The sequence below is a fragment of the Grampus griseus genome (assembly GCF_964374135.1).
Source record: "Grampus griseus genome assembly, chromosome: 19".
Lineage (NCBI taxonomy): Eukaryota > Metazoa > Chordata > Mammalia > Artiodactyla > Delphinidae > Grampus > Grampus griseus.
Window position 1 is genome coordinate 48,913,978 of NC_139013.1, and position 18,505 is coordinate 48,932,482.

The following is an 18,505-nucleotide window of genomic DNA, read 5'->3' on the forward strand; positions in this document are numbered from 1 at the left end:
TTCTATTCTGTGGAAGAGTTGGTGTAAGGTTGGCGTTTTTATTTTCTTAAAAGTTTGGTAGACTTTACTGTTCAAGACAAATGGATCCAGAGTTTTCGTTTTGAGAATTTTCTTTAAAAATATACATTTTTTTCAATTCTTTCTCTCCTTGCAGCAATTTTTAAGTGGTGTCTTTCTGGGAATTTGTCTTTTTCACCTATATCTTAAATTTATTGGTGTAAAGTTGTTCATCATATCTTTTTATTTTTACTTAAAAAAATTTTTTTTTTAATTTGAAAATTTTTGGCTGCGTTGGGTCTCTGTTGCTGCATGCGGGCTTTCGCTAGTTGCGGTGAGCAGGGACTACTCTTCGTTGTGGTGCGCAGGCTTCTCATTGCGGTGGCTTCTCTTGTTGTGGAGCACGGGCTCTAGGCGCGCAGGCTTCAGTAGTTGTGGCATGTACGCTCAGTAGTTGTGGCACCCGGGCTCAGTAGTTGTGGCTCGCGGGCTCTAGAGCGCAGGCTCAGTAGTTGTGGCACACAGACTTAGTTGCTCCGCAGCATGTGGGATCTTCCCGGACCAGGGCTCGAGCCCATGTTCCCTGCATTGGTGGGCGGATTCTTAACCACTGCGCCACCAGGGAAGTCCCCATCATATCTTTTTAATAGGATCTGTAGTGATGTCCTTTTGTTCTCCCCTGCTATCTGCCATTTGTGTGCTCACTTGTACACTCAAGTGTGTGTCCTGGTGCTCGCTCGCACATGCTCTCTCTCTGTCTCTCGCGCTAGCCCTTTTTCAGTTTTACTACTTTTTTCAAGGAAATGACTTTTGGATTCTTTGTTCCTCTGTATTTTATGTTTGTTTTAATTTTGTGTCTTTATTTTCATTGCCTTCCTTCTGCTTTCTTTAGGTAATTAGCTGCTTTAAAATTTTTCTTACTTAATAGATGCTGAGCTCATTTTCTGTTCTAATATATGTATTTAGGGCTGTAGATTGGCCTTCATCCATGGCTTTACCTGTGTTCTGTAAGTTTTGATATGTAGAATTTTTGTAATAATTCAGTTTAAAATATTTTCTGATTTTCGTTGTAATTTTTGGAGTCACAGTTTCTTATTTAGAAATGTGTTGCTTAGTTTCCAGGTAAGGGAGTTTTCTAGGATCTTGTGTCGAGGTCTGATTTTATTCTGCTGTGGTCAAGGCCATACTTTACAATTTTAATCTTTCGAAATTGGTTGAGACTTCTGGCCGTGCACATGTTCAATTTTGGTAAATACTCTTTAAGTACTTGAATATACATTTGCAGTTGTGTTCAGTGTTTAAGCATATTCAGTTATTTCCAGTTGATCAGTTACTTTCAGATCTTCTATTCTTTCCTGTTTATCGACATTTTTATGTTACTGATAGGTTAAAATCTTCCACTCTGATTATGAACTTCTCTATTTCTCCTCTTAATCCTGTGAACTTTTGACATGTGTGTATGTGTATAAATTTAGAATTGTCACATATTCCTTATGGATTAGAACTTTCCATTATGAAATATTCAGTTTTTTCTCTTACAATACTTCTTTTGGTTCATCTTTACATGGTATATCTTTTCTCATTCTTTTAATTTTCTTTATCCTTATGTTTAAGGGTATAAAACATAACATACACACTTCTGTAAGGAGCATATTGTATATGTGTTTTGTTGAGTCTGACAGTCTTTGTCTTTTGATTGCAATTTGTAGTCCAATTTAATGTAATTACAGATATATTTGGGGTTAAATATACCACTTCATTATTGGCTTTCTATTTATCTAACTTGTTTTACATTCCTTGTTCTTCTTGCCTTTTTTAAAAAAAATTCTTCTTCTTCCCCTTTGTATTAACTGGTTAAATTTGTATTATTTTACTGTTCTCTCAGTGGTAATTGGAGGCATTACATCTCTCAGCAGTAATTGTAGAGATTATATTTTTGACTTATTAAGGTCTCATACAGATTAGTATTTTATCACTTCCTGGACAATGCAAGGGTCTTAGAATATTTTAATACCAAGTACTTTCCTCCTAGGTTATATGTCATTATTATCAGTATAGTAATGCTCACTAGGTATTGTAAAATTTACAAACTATTACTATTATCATTTAGATTTTTTCATCTATTTACCCTTTATGTTACTCTGTTATTTTCTGCATGTCCGGATTTCTATCTAGGGTCATTTTCCTCCTATCTGAAGAGCATTCTTCAGTATTTCCTCTAGTGTAGACATGCTGGTGATATATTCCCTCAGCTTTTGTTTGTTAAAAATTTTGTTCACCTTTATTTTTGAAGGGTGTTTTCACTGGGTATAGAAGCACCAAATGCTGGCTCACCTCTCTTAGCTTTTCAGCTTTTCCAGATGTTGACCCCCGAAATTCTCAAGCATAGTGTTCCTCTGATGCCTTCAAAGAGTGTGTGTGTGTGTGTGTGTGTGTGTGTGTGTGTGTGTGTGTTGTTTTGTCCAGCTTTTCTAATTGTTCTTAGTGGGAGGGTGGGTCTAGGAAACCTAGTTGCCATTGCTGGAAGCAGAAGTGCTGGAAATAGTGCAGAGCACATTGTCAGGAACTTAACAAATGTTGTTGTTTTACTTTCCAGGTTTGTTTTCTCTTATTCGACTGTAAACTCTTGGAGGGCAGTGACCGTGTCTAAATATTTATGTATCCTTACTCTTTATACTGATCACACGATTTAGTTGTTATGAAGCAGTGGTTCAAAGGCTGGCTATGCCGCGAGCTCTTCTGTGGCTTGGCCTTCGCCTTTGAAATCACTTTGTTCCTGGGGCAGCCTTGCTCAACCTCAACCCTGTAGATATTTGAGCCAGATGATTCTTTGCTGAGGGGGCTGTCCTGTGCATTGTAGGATATTTTGTAGCATGCCTGGCCTTTACCCGCTAGATACCAGTAGCACGCCACCCCAAACTGTGACTACTGAAAAAAACGTCACAAGTTATTTGCAAATATCTTCTAGGGGGCAAAATAGAGTCTGGTCGAGAACCACTAGGGTAATGCGTTTGGCACTCAGTAAAGGCCATTCAGTATGGCTCAGTGCTTTGCATTTGTGTTTTCTAAATTTGATTTTCCTTTAAACCGTAGGGTTTGAAACCGCCAAAACTTTCGCCCTCCATGGTGCACATGTGATCCTGGCCTGCAGGAACATGACAAGAGCCAATGAAGCCGTGTCACGCATTTTAGGAGAATGGGTAAGTGAGTGCTTGATTTTTTTTTTTTTTATAAATTTATTTATTTTTGGCTGCATTGGCTCTTTGTTGCTGCGTGTGGGCTTTGTCTAGTTGCGCTGAGCGGGGGTTACTCTTCATTGCTGTGCGCGGGCTTCTCATTGCGGTGGCTTCTCTTGCTGCGGAGCACGGTCTCTAGGCACACGGGCTTCAGTAGTTGTGGCACATGGGCTCAGTAGTTGTGGCGCGTGGCTCGCAGGCTCTAGAGCACAGGCTCAGTAGTTTTGGCGCACGGGCTTAGTTGCTCTGCGGCATGTGTGATCTTTCCGGACCAGGGATCTAACCCGTGTCCCCTGCATTGGCAGGCGGATTCTTAACCACTGCGCCCCCAGGAAGTCCTGATTTTTTTAATTGTCAAATATACATGCTGGGATAAACACATGGAGGTTTTCGTACAGTTCATAAAGTTTATTGCTCTTGGAATAATGTTTTCTTTATTTTTAAAGTCATATTCGCTTTGTTTATTTTATGAATGAAAGGACAAGCAAGCCCTTTTATAGTTTGTTTATAGTTCATTGTCAGTGTCACCTGCTTTATTAGTCAGAGGTTTGAGAATGTTTACTCATTCAGCTCATTTATTAAGAAAAACAAAATGTGGTTGACGCCCATGAATGCAACTAAGAGGTTATTTACGGTTTTTAGGATGACAGAGTAGCCAGCTTTAACCCTGTCTCTGGTTTTTCCTTTTTGCTTTTCTCTCTCTGTGCGGATGTTGGCGTTGATATCCCTGTGCACAAACATTCATTGAGGGCCTGCGGTGCTGTTGGGGTTAAGGATAATAGCGTCGAATAAAACACAGTACCTGTACTCATGGGCTTCTAGGTAGGAGAAACAGACCCTAAAGGGATAATTAAGTTTAATATTTAATGTAATGTCAGGTTATAAATGCAGTGCAGGACAACAGAGCAGAGTGAGGGCCCAGGAGTTGACAGCGTGGATTATTTCAGATCGGGTGGCCAGCAGGGACCTCTCTCAAGTTGCGACGTTTGATCCAGGGTCTGAAGGAAGTAAAATGGTGAGCTGTGCAGAAGTCAGGGGAAATACTTCCTACACACGTGCAAGAGAGGTAGGGGCGTGCCCGGAGGATTCTAGGATCAACAGGGACGCTAGTGTGGCTGGAGGGCAGTGAAGCGGGAGGAGCTTGCCAAGGGGCTCCGAGTCAGTGGTGACATGAGAGGGTTTGAGCCAGAGTGACACAGCTTGATTGATTTTTTTAACACGTCACTGGGCTTTGGAGTGATGTCCAGACTGCATTCATTCATTCCCGTGTTTGTGAAGTGCCCCACTGTCAGAGGCACTGGGCATCCGGTGTTAAGGAAAAACAGGTGTTGCCACTGTCCTTGTAGAGCTTTCAGCTGAGGGTGGAAGACAGTTCAATCCAAAGAAAGGCAAACATCAGTGTAGACTTGAAATGATGGAAAGTGATACGAAAAAAGGATGTGGCGCTCCAGAGTGGTGAGTAATGCCAGGGAGGCGGAGGACACTTGGGAGTCCCCAAGAAGAGGTGACTGAGCCGAGATCTCAAGAAGGATCAGGGGAAGGTGGGAGAAGGGTCAAACCGGGCAGAGAGGGTGGCCTGTGCAGTGGCCCTGGGGTGGGGGCGGGAGGGGGGTGAGGGGGAGACAGTCAGGTGCCTGGAGCAGAGCATGAACGGGTTGGATAATCCTTGCCAAGACTGTCTTCATTCTCTGAAAAGTGTGGAGGATTTCTTGCCATCCAAAGAAATACACCATGGTCTGTTTAAGAGAATGTCCGGTGTTCTGGACTGCGAGGTTATGAAAGTCAAGAAAAGGGAGATTTATTTCTGTTTTTTCAAGCAGAATTTCAAGTTCAGTATATTTCAAATGAACTCTTGTCGTGATCTCACTGGATTCATTATTTTGAGTTAAATTAAAAAAAAAAAACAGGGCCCGCTTTTTTCCAGTTATCTTAGCATATTTCTAACTCCAAAGTTAAAAAATACAATAACCTCCACTAGGTGGTATAGAGCAATCTTCAGAGATGTGCAGAGAGCGAATGGTAATACATGCATATGGTTTGAATCTTCATAAAGTGTGTAAAACGAAAAGTGAAAGTCCTCTGCAGTTCTTCTCTTGGGAGGTAAATATCACTAACTGTTTTTTGCGTGTTCTTCCAGAAAAAGGTTGTGCATACTACGCAACACACCTACATACTGTTATGTACCTTGATTTTTTTTCACTTACTACTAGAGGAGGTTTTTTTTCTTAGCAGTGCATAGAGGTCATCCTCATTGCTTTTAGCTGCTGTATGATACTCCATCACGTGTTTATGCTGTCATTATTTAACCAGTCTCTCTTTTTGGTGGGCATGGAGGTTGTCGTCATTGTTCTGCTCTTCCAAGTGATGCTCTCTTAAAGTTCAGTCTCTCTCACATTTTCATCCAAAATTGACTCTAATCTCTGCTGCAGTGAGCGTTCTTGATACATGCTTTTGTGAATACATCGTAGGGCAGAATCTTCGCAGTGGACCCATTGATTCAAAGGGCAGATGGACTTAAAGCTTGGGTAGCTGTTTCCAGTTTTCATCTAGTAAGTTGGGCCAATTTCTGCCTCCACCGAAAATGTTAGAACGGTACCTGGGATCGAGCAGCAGGGAGTATCAAACTCGTAAAATTTTGCCCATGTGACATCATATTTAGACTAAAAAAAATCAAATTCCAGTGGCACTCGTGATATTGTCAGAGCCATCCTGTACAATGTGATGCTAATGTTTAAACCACACTTGGAAGATAATGCTCAAACCCAGTTATCTACACATTTTAAAAGTTGTCTTCCTTTCCCGTCATATATGAGGACAGATTCACCTGGATTTATCCCATTATCACTCTTGTTTGATGCGTAGGGGCAGAAATTTCTGGATCTGCCCTCATTAACTGTGGGACTCTGGAAAGTCTCTTGATCCATTTGGTGCCCCCATTTCCTCGTCTCTAAAAGAGAAGGTTGAACAGGATGATCTCAAAGACCCGCCATTTAGTTTTTCTTTCTTGCTTTCTAAGCCATAACTGGGTCCCTGTGAGTCAGTTTCAGAAGCCCGCCTTTATCATTGTGTAGATACATTCTCGCGTAGAGTAACTGGACAACCAGCAGACAACTCCCCCACGGGAAGAATTATCCAAAAATATTCGCTGTCAGGGATGTGAATAGAGGAAATGGGAAGGAAAACCAGACTTACACTCACATGGAATTTCTAATGTTCACATTAGATTTTAGAGGTTGTAGACTGAAGAAACTCAACACTTTTATCGTCTCTCGTCTGTTCACTTGTTCTCTGTGAACCCCATTGGACCACATTCCTTACTCCCCCTAGATTCTGATTATGGAAGCTCCAATTTAGCACCAAAAGCCGGCATTACCATTTCGCCTCATTGCACCGTTACCAGAGTACAGAGTGTGTGAGAAGCTGCCTCAGCGACCTGCGTGGAGCCGCCTCCCCGTGCCCTGTCCCCATGTCCCCACCCTGGGTCTGTGCTACTTGGTTTCCTCCAGGCCTTTCCTTACCTGGTCTCTGCATAGGGATTTTGTCTGGCACGTTAGTAGATGCCACCTTCTTGTGTTTCTCGAGGTCCGTACTTTATCTGGCATGAATCACATCACACACAGAGCCTGGAAGGTACTGCAACACAGCGGCGCCGTGCCGGAGATTCTCACAATGATGCAAAGACTTTTGTTGCAGCAAAAGCTCCCTCCGAGGTCTTTGGGCATTTAGCTTAGCATCGGCTCACACGTGCTGAGGCTCTGGGAATGGAGTTCCTCCCTGCCTGGTGTTTCTCTTCTGGCCCGGCCCAAATCGCTGCGTCCCTGACACTCATGTCTGCCTCCAAGCCAGTGGAATGTAACTCTCACGTCCACCACCCGGCATCTGAGAGCCACCATTTATTGCGTCCCTGTCATGTGCCCCGTCCTGGTCAGGGCCTTTTGTATCCCTTTTATTTATTTATTTAAATTAAATTAAATTAAAGTTTTTTGTCTGTGCTGGGTCTCCGCTGCTGCGTGCGGGCTTTCTCTAGTTGTGGGGAGTGGGGGCTGCTCTTCGTTGTGGTGCGCGGGCTTCTCATTGCGGTGGCTTCTCTTGTTGCGGAGCACGGGCTCTAGGTGTGCGGGCTTCTGTAGTTGTGGATCACGGGCTCTAGAGCACAGGCTCAGTAGTTGTGGCACACGGGCTTAGTTGCTCCGCAGCATGTGGGATCTTCCTGGACTAGTGCTCGAACCTGAGTCCCCTGCATTGGCAGGTGGATTCTTAACCTCTGTGCCACCAGGGAAGCCCCTGTGTCCCTTATTTAAGATGATGCAAAAACCTGCTTTTCCCCATTTCACAGGGGAGCCAGTGGAGGTTCAGAAAGGTGAAGGGAGTCCCCCAGAGTCACACAGCTGGTGAGCGCGGAGGTGGGTCCCGGTGTGTCCATCTGGCCTCCACCCCACGGCCCAGCTTTTCTACCACGTCCAGCCTCGTGTGTGTGCGTTACCTGTTCCAGGCTTTGCTTTAAAAATTGCTAGATGCTATTGGAGTGATTAATGTCAGGATTAATCACATTTCTCAGAGGAAGCTGCTCTGATGTCCGTTATTTATTGTCCTAAGCAATCGCTTTTCATTCAAGATGTCCTGTATGGAGTCCTCAGGACGCTTTGTGGGGGAGATCCAGCTCTTTTGTGAAATATAACTTAAATGACAGCACATTCCACATGGAATTATATTGAGAGCATATATGTAATCACTACTACTGCTGATCATTTCAACAGGAAATGCCCTCCTGCTGCGATGTTTTAGATGCTCCAAAGTTAGAAATAAGGGAAGCATTGAAAACAATTAAAATTGGGTAACGTGGACAGTGCAGAAATGAACTACCCTCTTAAAAGGCCAATCCATTTAGCATAATTAAAAAGCGAGGGAGGACGGGGGCGTCCATGAGTCCCCAGTTATATTTAAGTACAGAACCTCTGGAAATGAGGTTCCTGCCTGTGTTGTTAGCAGTAACCATATGAGGATGTGGTTTACCTCATTCATATCCCCAAGTGGATTACTTGCTCATGTCCCTTACTCCTAAGACAAATGCCTAATTTTCTCCCGGGTATTTCAAGGACCCCAGATGGCTGGCTGAGTAGGAAGTTCATCTTCCTATTTTTGGGATGGAGTGGCTTCTCTTTTCCTCAGCAGCACTGTCTGTCTGTGAGAACTCCATGTGCGTTCTCCAAGCCTGGGACTCAGTCAAGTGTGTCTGAATCCCTGCAGCGCTGTGGCTTACTCTTTCCTAAGTACTTATTGGAGTGGGGTTTTGTCGCTCTGTTTATGGAGGTCTGGCACACCCCACACTCCATCCTGAGATCTGAAGACCTCCAAGGGGTGTTGTCTGAGAAGAACAATAGATGATTAGCTATCAGAATGCATCTTATACACAGCCACAAGACTCCAGCATCCCAACGGAGGGCTTTTGAAAGTGGGGCTCCCTCCTCCCTCTTACTTTATTATAGGTTCTAAATTTTGGATCTCTAAAACTTCTGGTCCTGGGGAGGAAGGAGGTTGATTAGAGCTGGAGCAGGTGGGCCTGCGGTCGCCCAGGCACCTACCAGTGTGTGCGGGGAGGAAAAGGTCTGGGGCCATGGCTGGGGTGGAAGGGGGATTCAAAGAGGGCATGGGATTGTTTTAAGTGCCCAGCCTGCCTCACGTGTACCAGGCCTTACTTGAACCTGCTTATCGTGTAAAGGGTGACATGGGCAGTGTCAGAGAGCTAGCTGGCCTATGGAGGCCGCCCGTTAGTGAATGGGGGGCCCAGGAATGTTGTGAAGCTCCAGCATCTCCTGGGGATTGAGATGACAGTGAGGTGGGCAGGGTGGGCTGGCCTGGAAGAGGGGCTGACGGCCCCCCCGCCACCGTGGAGTGATTAGGTGACCCACTCCTGATTCTCCAGAGTGCATCTTGGATTCGTTCCCCTATCAGAAGGGAGGAGGGACCCAAGTACGTTGAGGTTGGCGAGAAGGCTTGGTCCCCGAGAAAGACTGCAAGCCCAGGCTTTCCTAACTTGTCTTTTTATTTGGCCTAGACTTCAAGTCTTCCCAGCGACTGGTTAGGATGACATACCATTGGCCAGGAGCACACAGCAGGGGTCCGGCTCGGCCACTCTTGTGTGTTCTTGGGTTATCTACCCGAGAATTCCCAGAGGTCTGGAAGAGGCAGGCAGTGTGGTCTTCAAGATGCCTCTTGGGCATATGTCTTTTGGGGAGGCAAGTCATCTCCAGGTGATAAACATGGCTCTGAAATATGCTGCATTATATTGGCAAAGATTAGAAGCAGATACGCTCTGTGACCTTGGGCAAGTTTCTTTTCTAAACCTTAGTTTTTTCATCTGTAAGACCTAAATACTAACATCTGTGCCAGGAGATTCAGGTACCTATGAGTATTAAGGCATTGACTGTATGTGTATTTAACACATTGCTGGTGATAGATTCAGTGTTCAAGTAAATGTTAGCTGCTGCTATTAATTATAATTTCTTTTAAAAAATGTTTATTTGATATTGGAGTACAGTTAATTTATATTGTTGTGTTAGTTTCAGGTATACAGCAAAGTAATTCAGTTATACATATATCCATTCTTTTTCAGATTCTTTTCCCATAGAGGTTATTACAGACTATTGAGTAGAGTTCCCTGTGCTCTACAGTAGGTCCTTGTAGGTTATCTATTTTATGTATAGTCGTGTGTACATGTTAATCCCAAACTCCTAATTTATCCCTCCCCCTGCCAGCATTTCCCCTTTGGTAACCATAAGTTTGTTTTTGAAGTCTATGAGTCCGTTTCTGTTTTGTAAATAAGTTTATTTGTATCATCTTTTTAGACTCCACATATGAGTGATATCATATGATATTTGTCTTTCTCTGACTGACGTCATTTACTATGATAATCTCTAGACCCATCCACGTTGTTGCAAATGGCATTATTTCGGTTTTTTATTTGCGGCTGAGTAATATTCCATTGTATATAAGTACCACACCTTCTTTATCCATTTCTTTGTCAGTGGACATTTAGGTTGCTTCCGTGTCTCGGCTATTGTAAATAGTGCTGCAGTGAACATTGGGGTGCATGTATCTTTTCGAATTATAGTTTCCTCCAGATACATGCCCAGGAGTGGGATTGCTGGGATTAAGTGTTCAATTAAATGTTAGCCGCTGCTATTAATAATAATTTCTTATTCATACGTGAAAGTACAAAGTGATGCTTACTTTTCTTAACCTCTGCAAGTGGCTGAAAGAGGAGCTGTAAGGAGGGTGTTTATCAGCATGATTCCAATGGAGTTGCAATTAATTCTTTTTCTGTCTTCATATGTCTGGACTCCTACATTTTAATAGATGTGTATTTAGTTTGTTGATGAGTATTTTCCAGTGGAGCTTGTATTAGCCCTCAACTGTCATTTGAAAAGCCATCTTAATTATTTATATGATTGCTTTTTCTTTTGTATTTACAAAGAAATATACTTTGCATATATTTAGGAAAGATGATTAAGGGATCAGTCATCAGGAACAGCAAGCAGCGGTTTATATCAGAATGGTTATTGAGAAAGCAGGGAGACGAGGGGTACGAGGAAAGATTGATTAGTCAGAGGTAATGGAATATGCATATGTTAGCGAGAGAAGAGCGCATGCTCAGCTCATTGTGGCCACACGGTTTGATGCTGGAGAGTGAAGTGTTGTAATTATCTTAGCTTTCAATAGCGTTGATACTGGGTCTATTTATCTAGTTGGAGTGAAGCCATGTGGAAAGGTGACAGTATCATGTCATATTGCAGCTTCATTGATAAGCATCGGAAGTAGTGATTTCACTGTTATTTCCAGGTATGGAGTACTTGGTACCAGCCAACGTATTAGGCACGTGGGTTCCAACACTTTGCTCTGCTTTTTTTTTTTTTTTTTTTTTTTCGGTACGCGGGCCTCTCACTGTTGTGGCCTCTCCCGTTGCGGAGCACAGGCTCCGGACGCGCAGGCTCAGCGGCCATGGCTCACGGGCCCAGCCGCTCTGCGGCATGTGGGATCTTCCTGGACTGGGGCACGAACCCACGTCCCCTGCATCGGCAGGCGGACTCTCAACCGCTGTGCCACCAGGGAAGCCCTGCTCTGCTTTTAATAGATACCGACAACCAGTTTTCATGACGTGATATTAAGGAGTGACGGGGAGGATGCTGAGTAAAAAATTGCTTGCACTTCTAAGAACCGCTGGAGAAATCCAGCTGCTTTCATGCTCTCTCCAATCCACTCAGTGACTTTACAATCCCGTATGTCTTTGGTGTTTGTAGGAATTTCCCCCATTCTCCTTTGATAATAGGAGCTTAAATCCCATAATTTGCCTTTGCAGATCCAAGGCCTTAGGTGCCATGCCTTCTTTTATGTGATGTGTGTGTGTGTGTGTGTGTGTGTGTGTGTGTGTGTGTGTGTGTGTGTTGGCGGGGCGGGGGCGGGGAGGCATGCAGCGCATGGGGTGGGTGATCTAGGAGGCTGATGCCTGTCTAAGCAGGTGACTTGGCTTGGAAAAGCTGATCGTTATTCAACGCATCACAAGTTGTAAGGCTCATCCCCATTGTTTTGAATGATCTCTAGCTAAACAAAAATATAAAAACTATTAATATTATTAACAGTTATAGATTATTGGGCAAAGTTCATCCCACATCAGCCATTAGATTTGTTCCTCATTTCTTTGCCTTAAAAATTGTTTTTATGTATAGTATTGGATTTTCAATAAGTAAAGTATGGTATAAACAAGTCGGCGAACCAGCAAGAACTATATAAACCACTTGCTTTAATCAATAAGCGAGCGAGCGTGCACATACACACACACGCACATACACACACGCCTAAAGTGTCTAGAGTTCTCTCTTGGGATGTTTTTGTTTACAAAATGTCATCTTATTATCATCGCCCGCAGGTGGGGTTGGATATTCATAGCTGTCTGTACTAGGCACTCTGCTTAGCACTTAGCAGTAAAATATTTATGTCATGTGTTAAACCCATCTTGCAGATGAGGCATTAGGGGCTGCAAGAGGGGGAGAGCGTTGCCTGAGCTCACACAGCTACATGGCAGATCCAAGATTTGAAGCCATATCTCCTGACCCCAGCGCCATCTTGTTACCCAATCCAAAATGACTGGTGTGTGTTGTGTCGGAGGGCTGGCCTTTCTTTTTCAAGGACTTAGCCAAAGATTGTCTTCGTAGGGATTTGCGTGTTTCTCTGTTCATTATGTAAGGGTCCCTGTGGTTACCTAGGGAAGAGGGCTTCCCAGGTGGCTTCTCCTAACCCGATGGAGTTGATGAAACCTCCCCTCCCCCAAGGAAGCTCTTCCCAGACTTCCATTTCAAGTGCTGTGTAGCGTATATGTACTTTTGCACTGAAGCTGCCTCTTTGACCTTCCTCTTCATAGGCTCCGGAAAGATTCTTTATCAGATAATAAATTATGCATTCCTCTCATAGACATAATTGGTTGCTAAAATATTCTGAGTTTCCTCTGACTCCAGAATGCCTAAAACTTGTGATTGGTCCTTCTCCTCTAAGTTTTGCATTTCATTTCTCGTTCTGAAAATTTTGCGTTGACTTAATCTCGCCTGTTATTCATTGTCTTTGATCACCGTCTTCGTGTCTTCTTTTTGTCTGTGTGTGTGTGTGTTTTGGTTTTTTTCACTCAGTCTTGAACTGAATATTTCATACTTTATATCCACTGTAACCTTCGCATAACGAGGGCTGTGACTTACTGCTGAGTTTTAAAGAGTGAAAGTCAAGCATACCTGGGTAGCTCCAAACCATCACTCCCAATCATGTGAAACTCAATGCAGGTGCATTCTTTCATTAATATGGGGCCCCCTGAGTTCTTGTTAAACAGTTTTGACGTGCTTGGAAGAGATGGATTTCATCTTCAGATGGTGTTCAGCCAGTGGTCGAAGGTTCTGCTTCTGGCCACTAGGCATTTAGGGTCCATTATTTAAGTGGGAAAAAGTATGCTTGAGATTGTTTTTCATATTTATTATGGGGGCATTTACAGAGTGTCAGACGTAGCAGTTGTTAGATTACGCAGAGAGGAGAAGCAGTCCTTGTGCCAATAACATCTTCCAGGCAAGGACAAATAGAGAGCCGTAAACGAGGCAGCCAGTCTCAGGATGGGGCAGCTCACGCTACAAAAGGTTAAGGTTTATTTTAAGCATATATTTAAAATAGACTAAGCTTTAATTTATAGGCAGGCAGCTTTAATTTATAGGCAGGAGTAGAGGGAGCCCCAGCCCTAGAGTCACACGGACCTGGGATTGAATCCTGTGCTCACTGGGTATCTCTGGGCACATTTGGTTATGTCTTTGAACCTTGGTTTATTTACCTGCAGTATGGAAATGGTGCTGACAGTGGCCCTCAGCGTTCATCAGGTTGAACTGAAGTAACGAATATACTCTCTTGTACAGAACCCGGCACGTAGTAAAGACTCAGAAAAAAAAAAATTGGTAGTTTCAGGAGAGGGTTACTTGTTCAACACAGATCCCTAAATTAGACAAATACTCTCAGAAATCTTGTGGGAAAATGTGTTTCCTCTTATACCTTTTTTTAAAATATATATAAATGATTACAGTCCCAGGAAACAGCCGAGCCTCTCTCCATCTTCCCATCACTGTGTCAGGTAATACTGAGGTGAGCCGAGGTGAGGAACCGGGGGCTCCTAACGTCCCTAGGGCGTGAGGGCAGGGTGGGGAGGTGGCTGTCTGTATCCCTGGAGCCCACGTCCTGGTGCGGAGCTGGCTGGGGTCCGCAGAGGCCGTGGTTAGTGCCAGAGAGATGTGGGGTTGGCAGAACCAACTCTGTGTACCTGGGGCGCTCACCTGGAACTAGCCCCTGCCCCTTAGCCAGCTGGGGGGTGCAGATGTGACTGATTCTGAAGCCCTTAGAAGTGCTGTGGTAGTTTTAAAATCTGTCCATGCGTTCTTTGCTACGCCTCCCTTTCAGAGGCGGAGCCTGATTCTCATCCCCTCAAGCGTGGGCTTGTCTTAGTGACTCGGTCTTCACGAATAGAAGGTGGCTGAATTGACAGAGTATGACTTCCAGGAAGGATCTTCAAAGGCCGGTGGCTTCCTCCTGGCTTGCGGTCCTGGATCACTCACTGCGCGGAAGCCAGCTGCCATGCTGGGAGGATGCTCAGGCGTCCCTGAGGGGAGCCCTTGTGATGAGGAACCGAGCCCCATGCGACAGGCCTCTCGAGTGAGCCCTCCTAGACTCCTCTGAGCTCGTCAAGCCTGCACGTGACTGCGGCTGACAGATCAGTGGCACCCTCATCAGAGACCTCGAGTCAGAGCCATCCCAATTCCTGACCTACAGAACCTTAGTGGAAAACCAAATGCTTACTGTCTTAAATCACTGCACCTTGGGGAGAGGGGTGACATAGCAGTAGGTAACAAACACAGGGGTCATGGCCTCGGGGAGAAGGCTCTCAGACAGAAACTGGACAGTAAGTTCCAAGGACAAGGCGTGAGGACTCACCCAGCGATTGCCTCTAAGTACAGGGAATCCTAGGTTCTTAGGGTGGCGTCAACCATCCAGGTCCCCGTGTCTAACCTTTTCCCAACGTGCAGACCAGTTAAACAGCATCCTTGAACAGAGCTCACCCGGCATTCACTTACACTCTTCCAGGGATGGGTAAGCTCCTCCCTCCCAAGACAGCCCATCCTATTTCTGTGCACCTCTTAATTAGAAAGTTCTCCCTTATACCGAAGCGAGAATCTTCCTCCAAGCGTCTTCCACTCACTGGCCCTGATTCTGCCCTCCGAGTTCCACTGGGCTGCCTTCTCATCAGAACCCAGCTAACACTCACATCCCTCAAATTTCGTAAATAATAAATCCAAAGTTATTGAAGGCATCAGGTTACTAAAAGTTGGCAGTGAGGCTGGCCCCTCATTTCTTTGCAACCTGTGTCCCTCTTTTATTATTGGAGTTTGGGATGCACATGGTAAGGCTTTAGCAGCTGGGGAGAATCCTGTCTGCTTTGATCCCCTTCAGCAGGTACCAGATGCAGAGCCTGGACCCACTGGGCCTTCCCTGGAGTTAAGGCATCGGTGCAAACAAAGTGCAGAGTCTCCTTTGAAATGACTGAAGAACACTGCCCTCATTTACCTGGCAGTTCTCAGATTCTAATTGTTCCAGCCACAATGCGATCTGTAAACTGGGTGGCTGGAAGAAACTTCAGTGCATCTTTGTAATGGCTTTGTTGTTGTTTATTGAGAGGGACTAATTAACTTTGATTATTGCACTAATATTATGGCACTTTGACAGCCCTTCAGGTTTATGACTCTGGGAAAATATAAACAAATGAAATGCAGGTGCTGGAGCAGAAAGAATAAGTTATTACTGAACTTTAATTACTTGGAATGTGTAGCCAGGAGAGAATTCGTTGATGAATTAGAGGATGCTTGAAATCTACATCAAACTGTGAGCAATATGCAGACAAAAATGAAAAGGGGGGCTGGGAGGGTGCTGTTTTTAAGGCAGGGAAGGATAGGGCACATCTGTAACCATCTGAATGGTGTTTCATTGATTACTCCCTATTTCCAGTGGGGCAGAAATTTACACGGTGCTATTCAAAGCATGGTCCCTGACCCACACTGTCAGCATCACCTGAGAACCTGTTAGAAATGCAAATTCTTGGGCCCCACTGGAGACCTCCTGGATCAGAAATTCTGGAGGTGGAGTCCAGCACTCTGTGTCTCACAGTCCCTCCAGGAGATGCTGATGTGCTGCTCTGCAATTCTCATGCTGTTTGATTTTTTTTTTTTTAAATAAAAGGGCAGGTACAGATTTTTACCTCTGTTAACCAGAATCAGGTGTTCTTACAAGCTTGTTCACCGGCTAACCCAGAAATTTTCAGAGTGCTTAAAAAAATTGTATAAATATTTATTAAACATCTATTATGTGTAATGGGTGATATATGTCAGTTTAGAATATAGTAAGTCCCCTACACGCGAACCTTCAAGTTGCGAACTTTCAAAGATGCGTAAGTTAGTTCACGTGTGTGGCGTACATTGTCACGTGCGTGCATCCTCTGCAAGTGGATGTGCTTTTGTGAAATTTACAGTACTGTGTAGAGTACAGTAGTACAGCATCTTTATTTCAAGCCCAGGATGTCTGGCAGCAAGCGTAAACGCAGCGGTGTATAGCCGATTGTGTTAGTTGGGTACCTAGGCTAACTGTGTTGGACTTATGAACGCACTCTCGGAATGGAACTCGTTTGTGTGAAGGGGACTTAACGGTATTATCATTGCCCTTAAGGACTTGACAAGTGAGGCGATACCGCCAAACTGTAACCCGTTCTGGGACCCGGTGAGCATGGGAAGCGTGGTGGTCTTAGGACTCACGAAAGATGCTTTTCCCACGTGATTCAAAGCAGGATCCTTGAAGAAGGCAGTGCTGGCAGGCTGCAGTCAGCCCCGGTGGTGAGGGCACATTCCAGTGGAAGGAAGGGCGCGAGCAGAGCCTGGAAGCGTGTCCTGGGAGTGGCACATAGTCAGCTTCGGCTGGAGTGGGATGCGGGTGTCTCTGGAGGCCGGAACCTGCCTTTTGAAACCAGACCATTGAAGACCTTGGATTCTGTCCTTTTAGGAGAATGGGCTTTCTTCCCTCGGTCCTGGCAGCCACTGAAGGATCCCAATGGGGGTGATGCAGTCCACACATAGCGATGCAGAAAGACAGACGCTCAGGCTGAATCAGAGAGGGAGTGTGGAGGCCGGGAGACACGTGAGCTGTGCTCCGGGTAAGCGGTGGTTAGTGGCAGTTCTGAGCTGGAAAGGCTGAGAAGGATGCTGAATACACTTGCTTGTTTTCTGACATTTAAGTCCATGAACTGAGTCCCAAAGGAGAAGGATAATCATCCCTTCCAACTTTTCCTGCTCTGAGAACCTTTCACAGATTGTGGGGGACACGTTCCTCCATCTCAGAAACTGTGAAAATAGAGCAAAACATGTTCATTTACCTGCAGCCCTCTCTCAGGAGTAGGGTGACCGTTTATTCTTCAGACCAGGAAATGCAGAGAGTCACAGAGTCATAATAATTATACCAGGAGAGCAGGCGTCAGCAAGGAGGGAAACTGGGACATCTGAGCAGCCCTCTCCGGTGCGGTTACCCCAGTAACCTGAGCAGGCCACCCATGGGTGTCTGGGCCTGGCTGGGCTTGATGACGAAGAGGTCAAGTGTGGCTTCTGATGGGGCAGATTGAGCCTCACACCGGCCTTCGTCCCTGTAGTTCTGGGTCGTCTCCTAATTTTTCCTTTTAAGAACTTGCTGTTTTCATTCCCACAGAAGCCCGGCCAGACTCCAGCCCAAGGTTGTCTCCATTCCTTCGAGAGCTGCAAAACTAACCGTGACTCCAGATCTTTTGTGGAGTTTCTGTTCCAGAGACCCTTCCTTTCGTGTGATTTCTCCCACCGCCCGGAAGCTTCCAGATCCCCCCTCTTATGGATAGTGCTGTGTACTTGAGGAACAGAAATGCATTCTTGATGTTAGGCTGAGCCAGACCCTCCCCAGTGTTAAATCTACCCAGAATTCGTAGAACGCCGTTCAGAGCTAAACAGTGGTCATTCAGCATTGCCTTCTGTTTGGGATGGTTCACGGCTTGTCTGGTCTGTGAACGTGGACGAGGGAGAGCTGGTTAAATGTTTATTTTCAGCCCTGGGTAAATCTGCAATATTGGAGGAGATGGTGGGGCACGTGGCAGTGACGTTAGTGATCAAAGTGCTATCGCGGGCTTGCTGGCCTCCTTGCAGACCTGCCAACACAGACAGTTTTTCAGAGACATCATAGAAAAGCAGGAATAATTCTACGTTACTATAAGGCATCTGTGAAAAAAATAAAGTTCTTTTTAGTCATATATGAGCCACTGGGTTTGACATAACTCTTTTAGCCATTACTTTTAGGGGATCCTGCAAAGATGAGCCAGTCTATGCAAGAGTGTTGTAATGGAAAATTCAGACACGAATTAGTGAAGTCGTTTGTTTTTTAGGGAAAGTTTTGAATTACAGGATCACATTTGGGTAGACTGTAAAGCGGTAGCATTTGGGGATGGGAAAGGACTTTCTGAGATCATCCAGTTTAACTCTCCCACTTGACAGTTGGGAAAACTGAGGCCCAGAGAGGGTAACTCACCCATCCAGTGTTACTTAGGCAGTGATGCCTTCTTTTTTTTTTGCGGTATGCGGGCCTCTCACTGTGGTGGCCTCTCCCGTTGCGGAGCACAGGCTCCGGACGCGCAGGCTCAGCGG

The 18,505-nt window shown here is 44.9% G+C and overlaps 1 protein-coding gene across 1 annotated transcript in view; it reads left to right on the forward strand.

Annotated features, from left to right (window-relative positions):
- Positions 1–18,505, forward strand: part of WWOX (WW domain containing oxidoreductase) — a gene marked incomplete at its 5' end in the record, with an annotated part of 978,520 nt that overhangs the window by 54,949 nt on the left and 905,066 nt on the right. Inside the window, one exon of the mRNA XM_082677668.1 lies at positions 3,091–3,197. Coding sequence (XP_082533794.1) covers positions 3,091–3,197 — 107 coding nt within the window. The remainder of the gene's footprint in view (positions 1–3,090; positions 3,198–18,505) is intronic.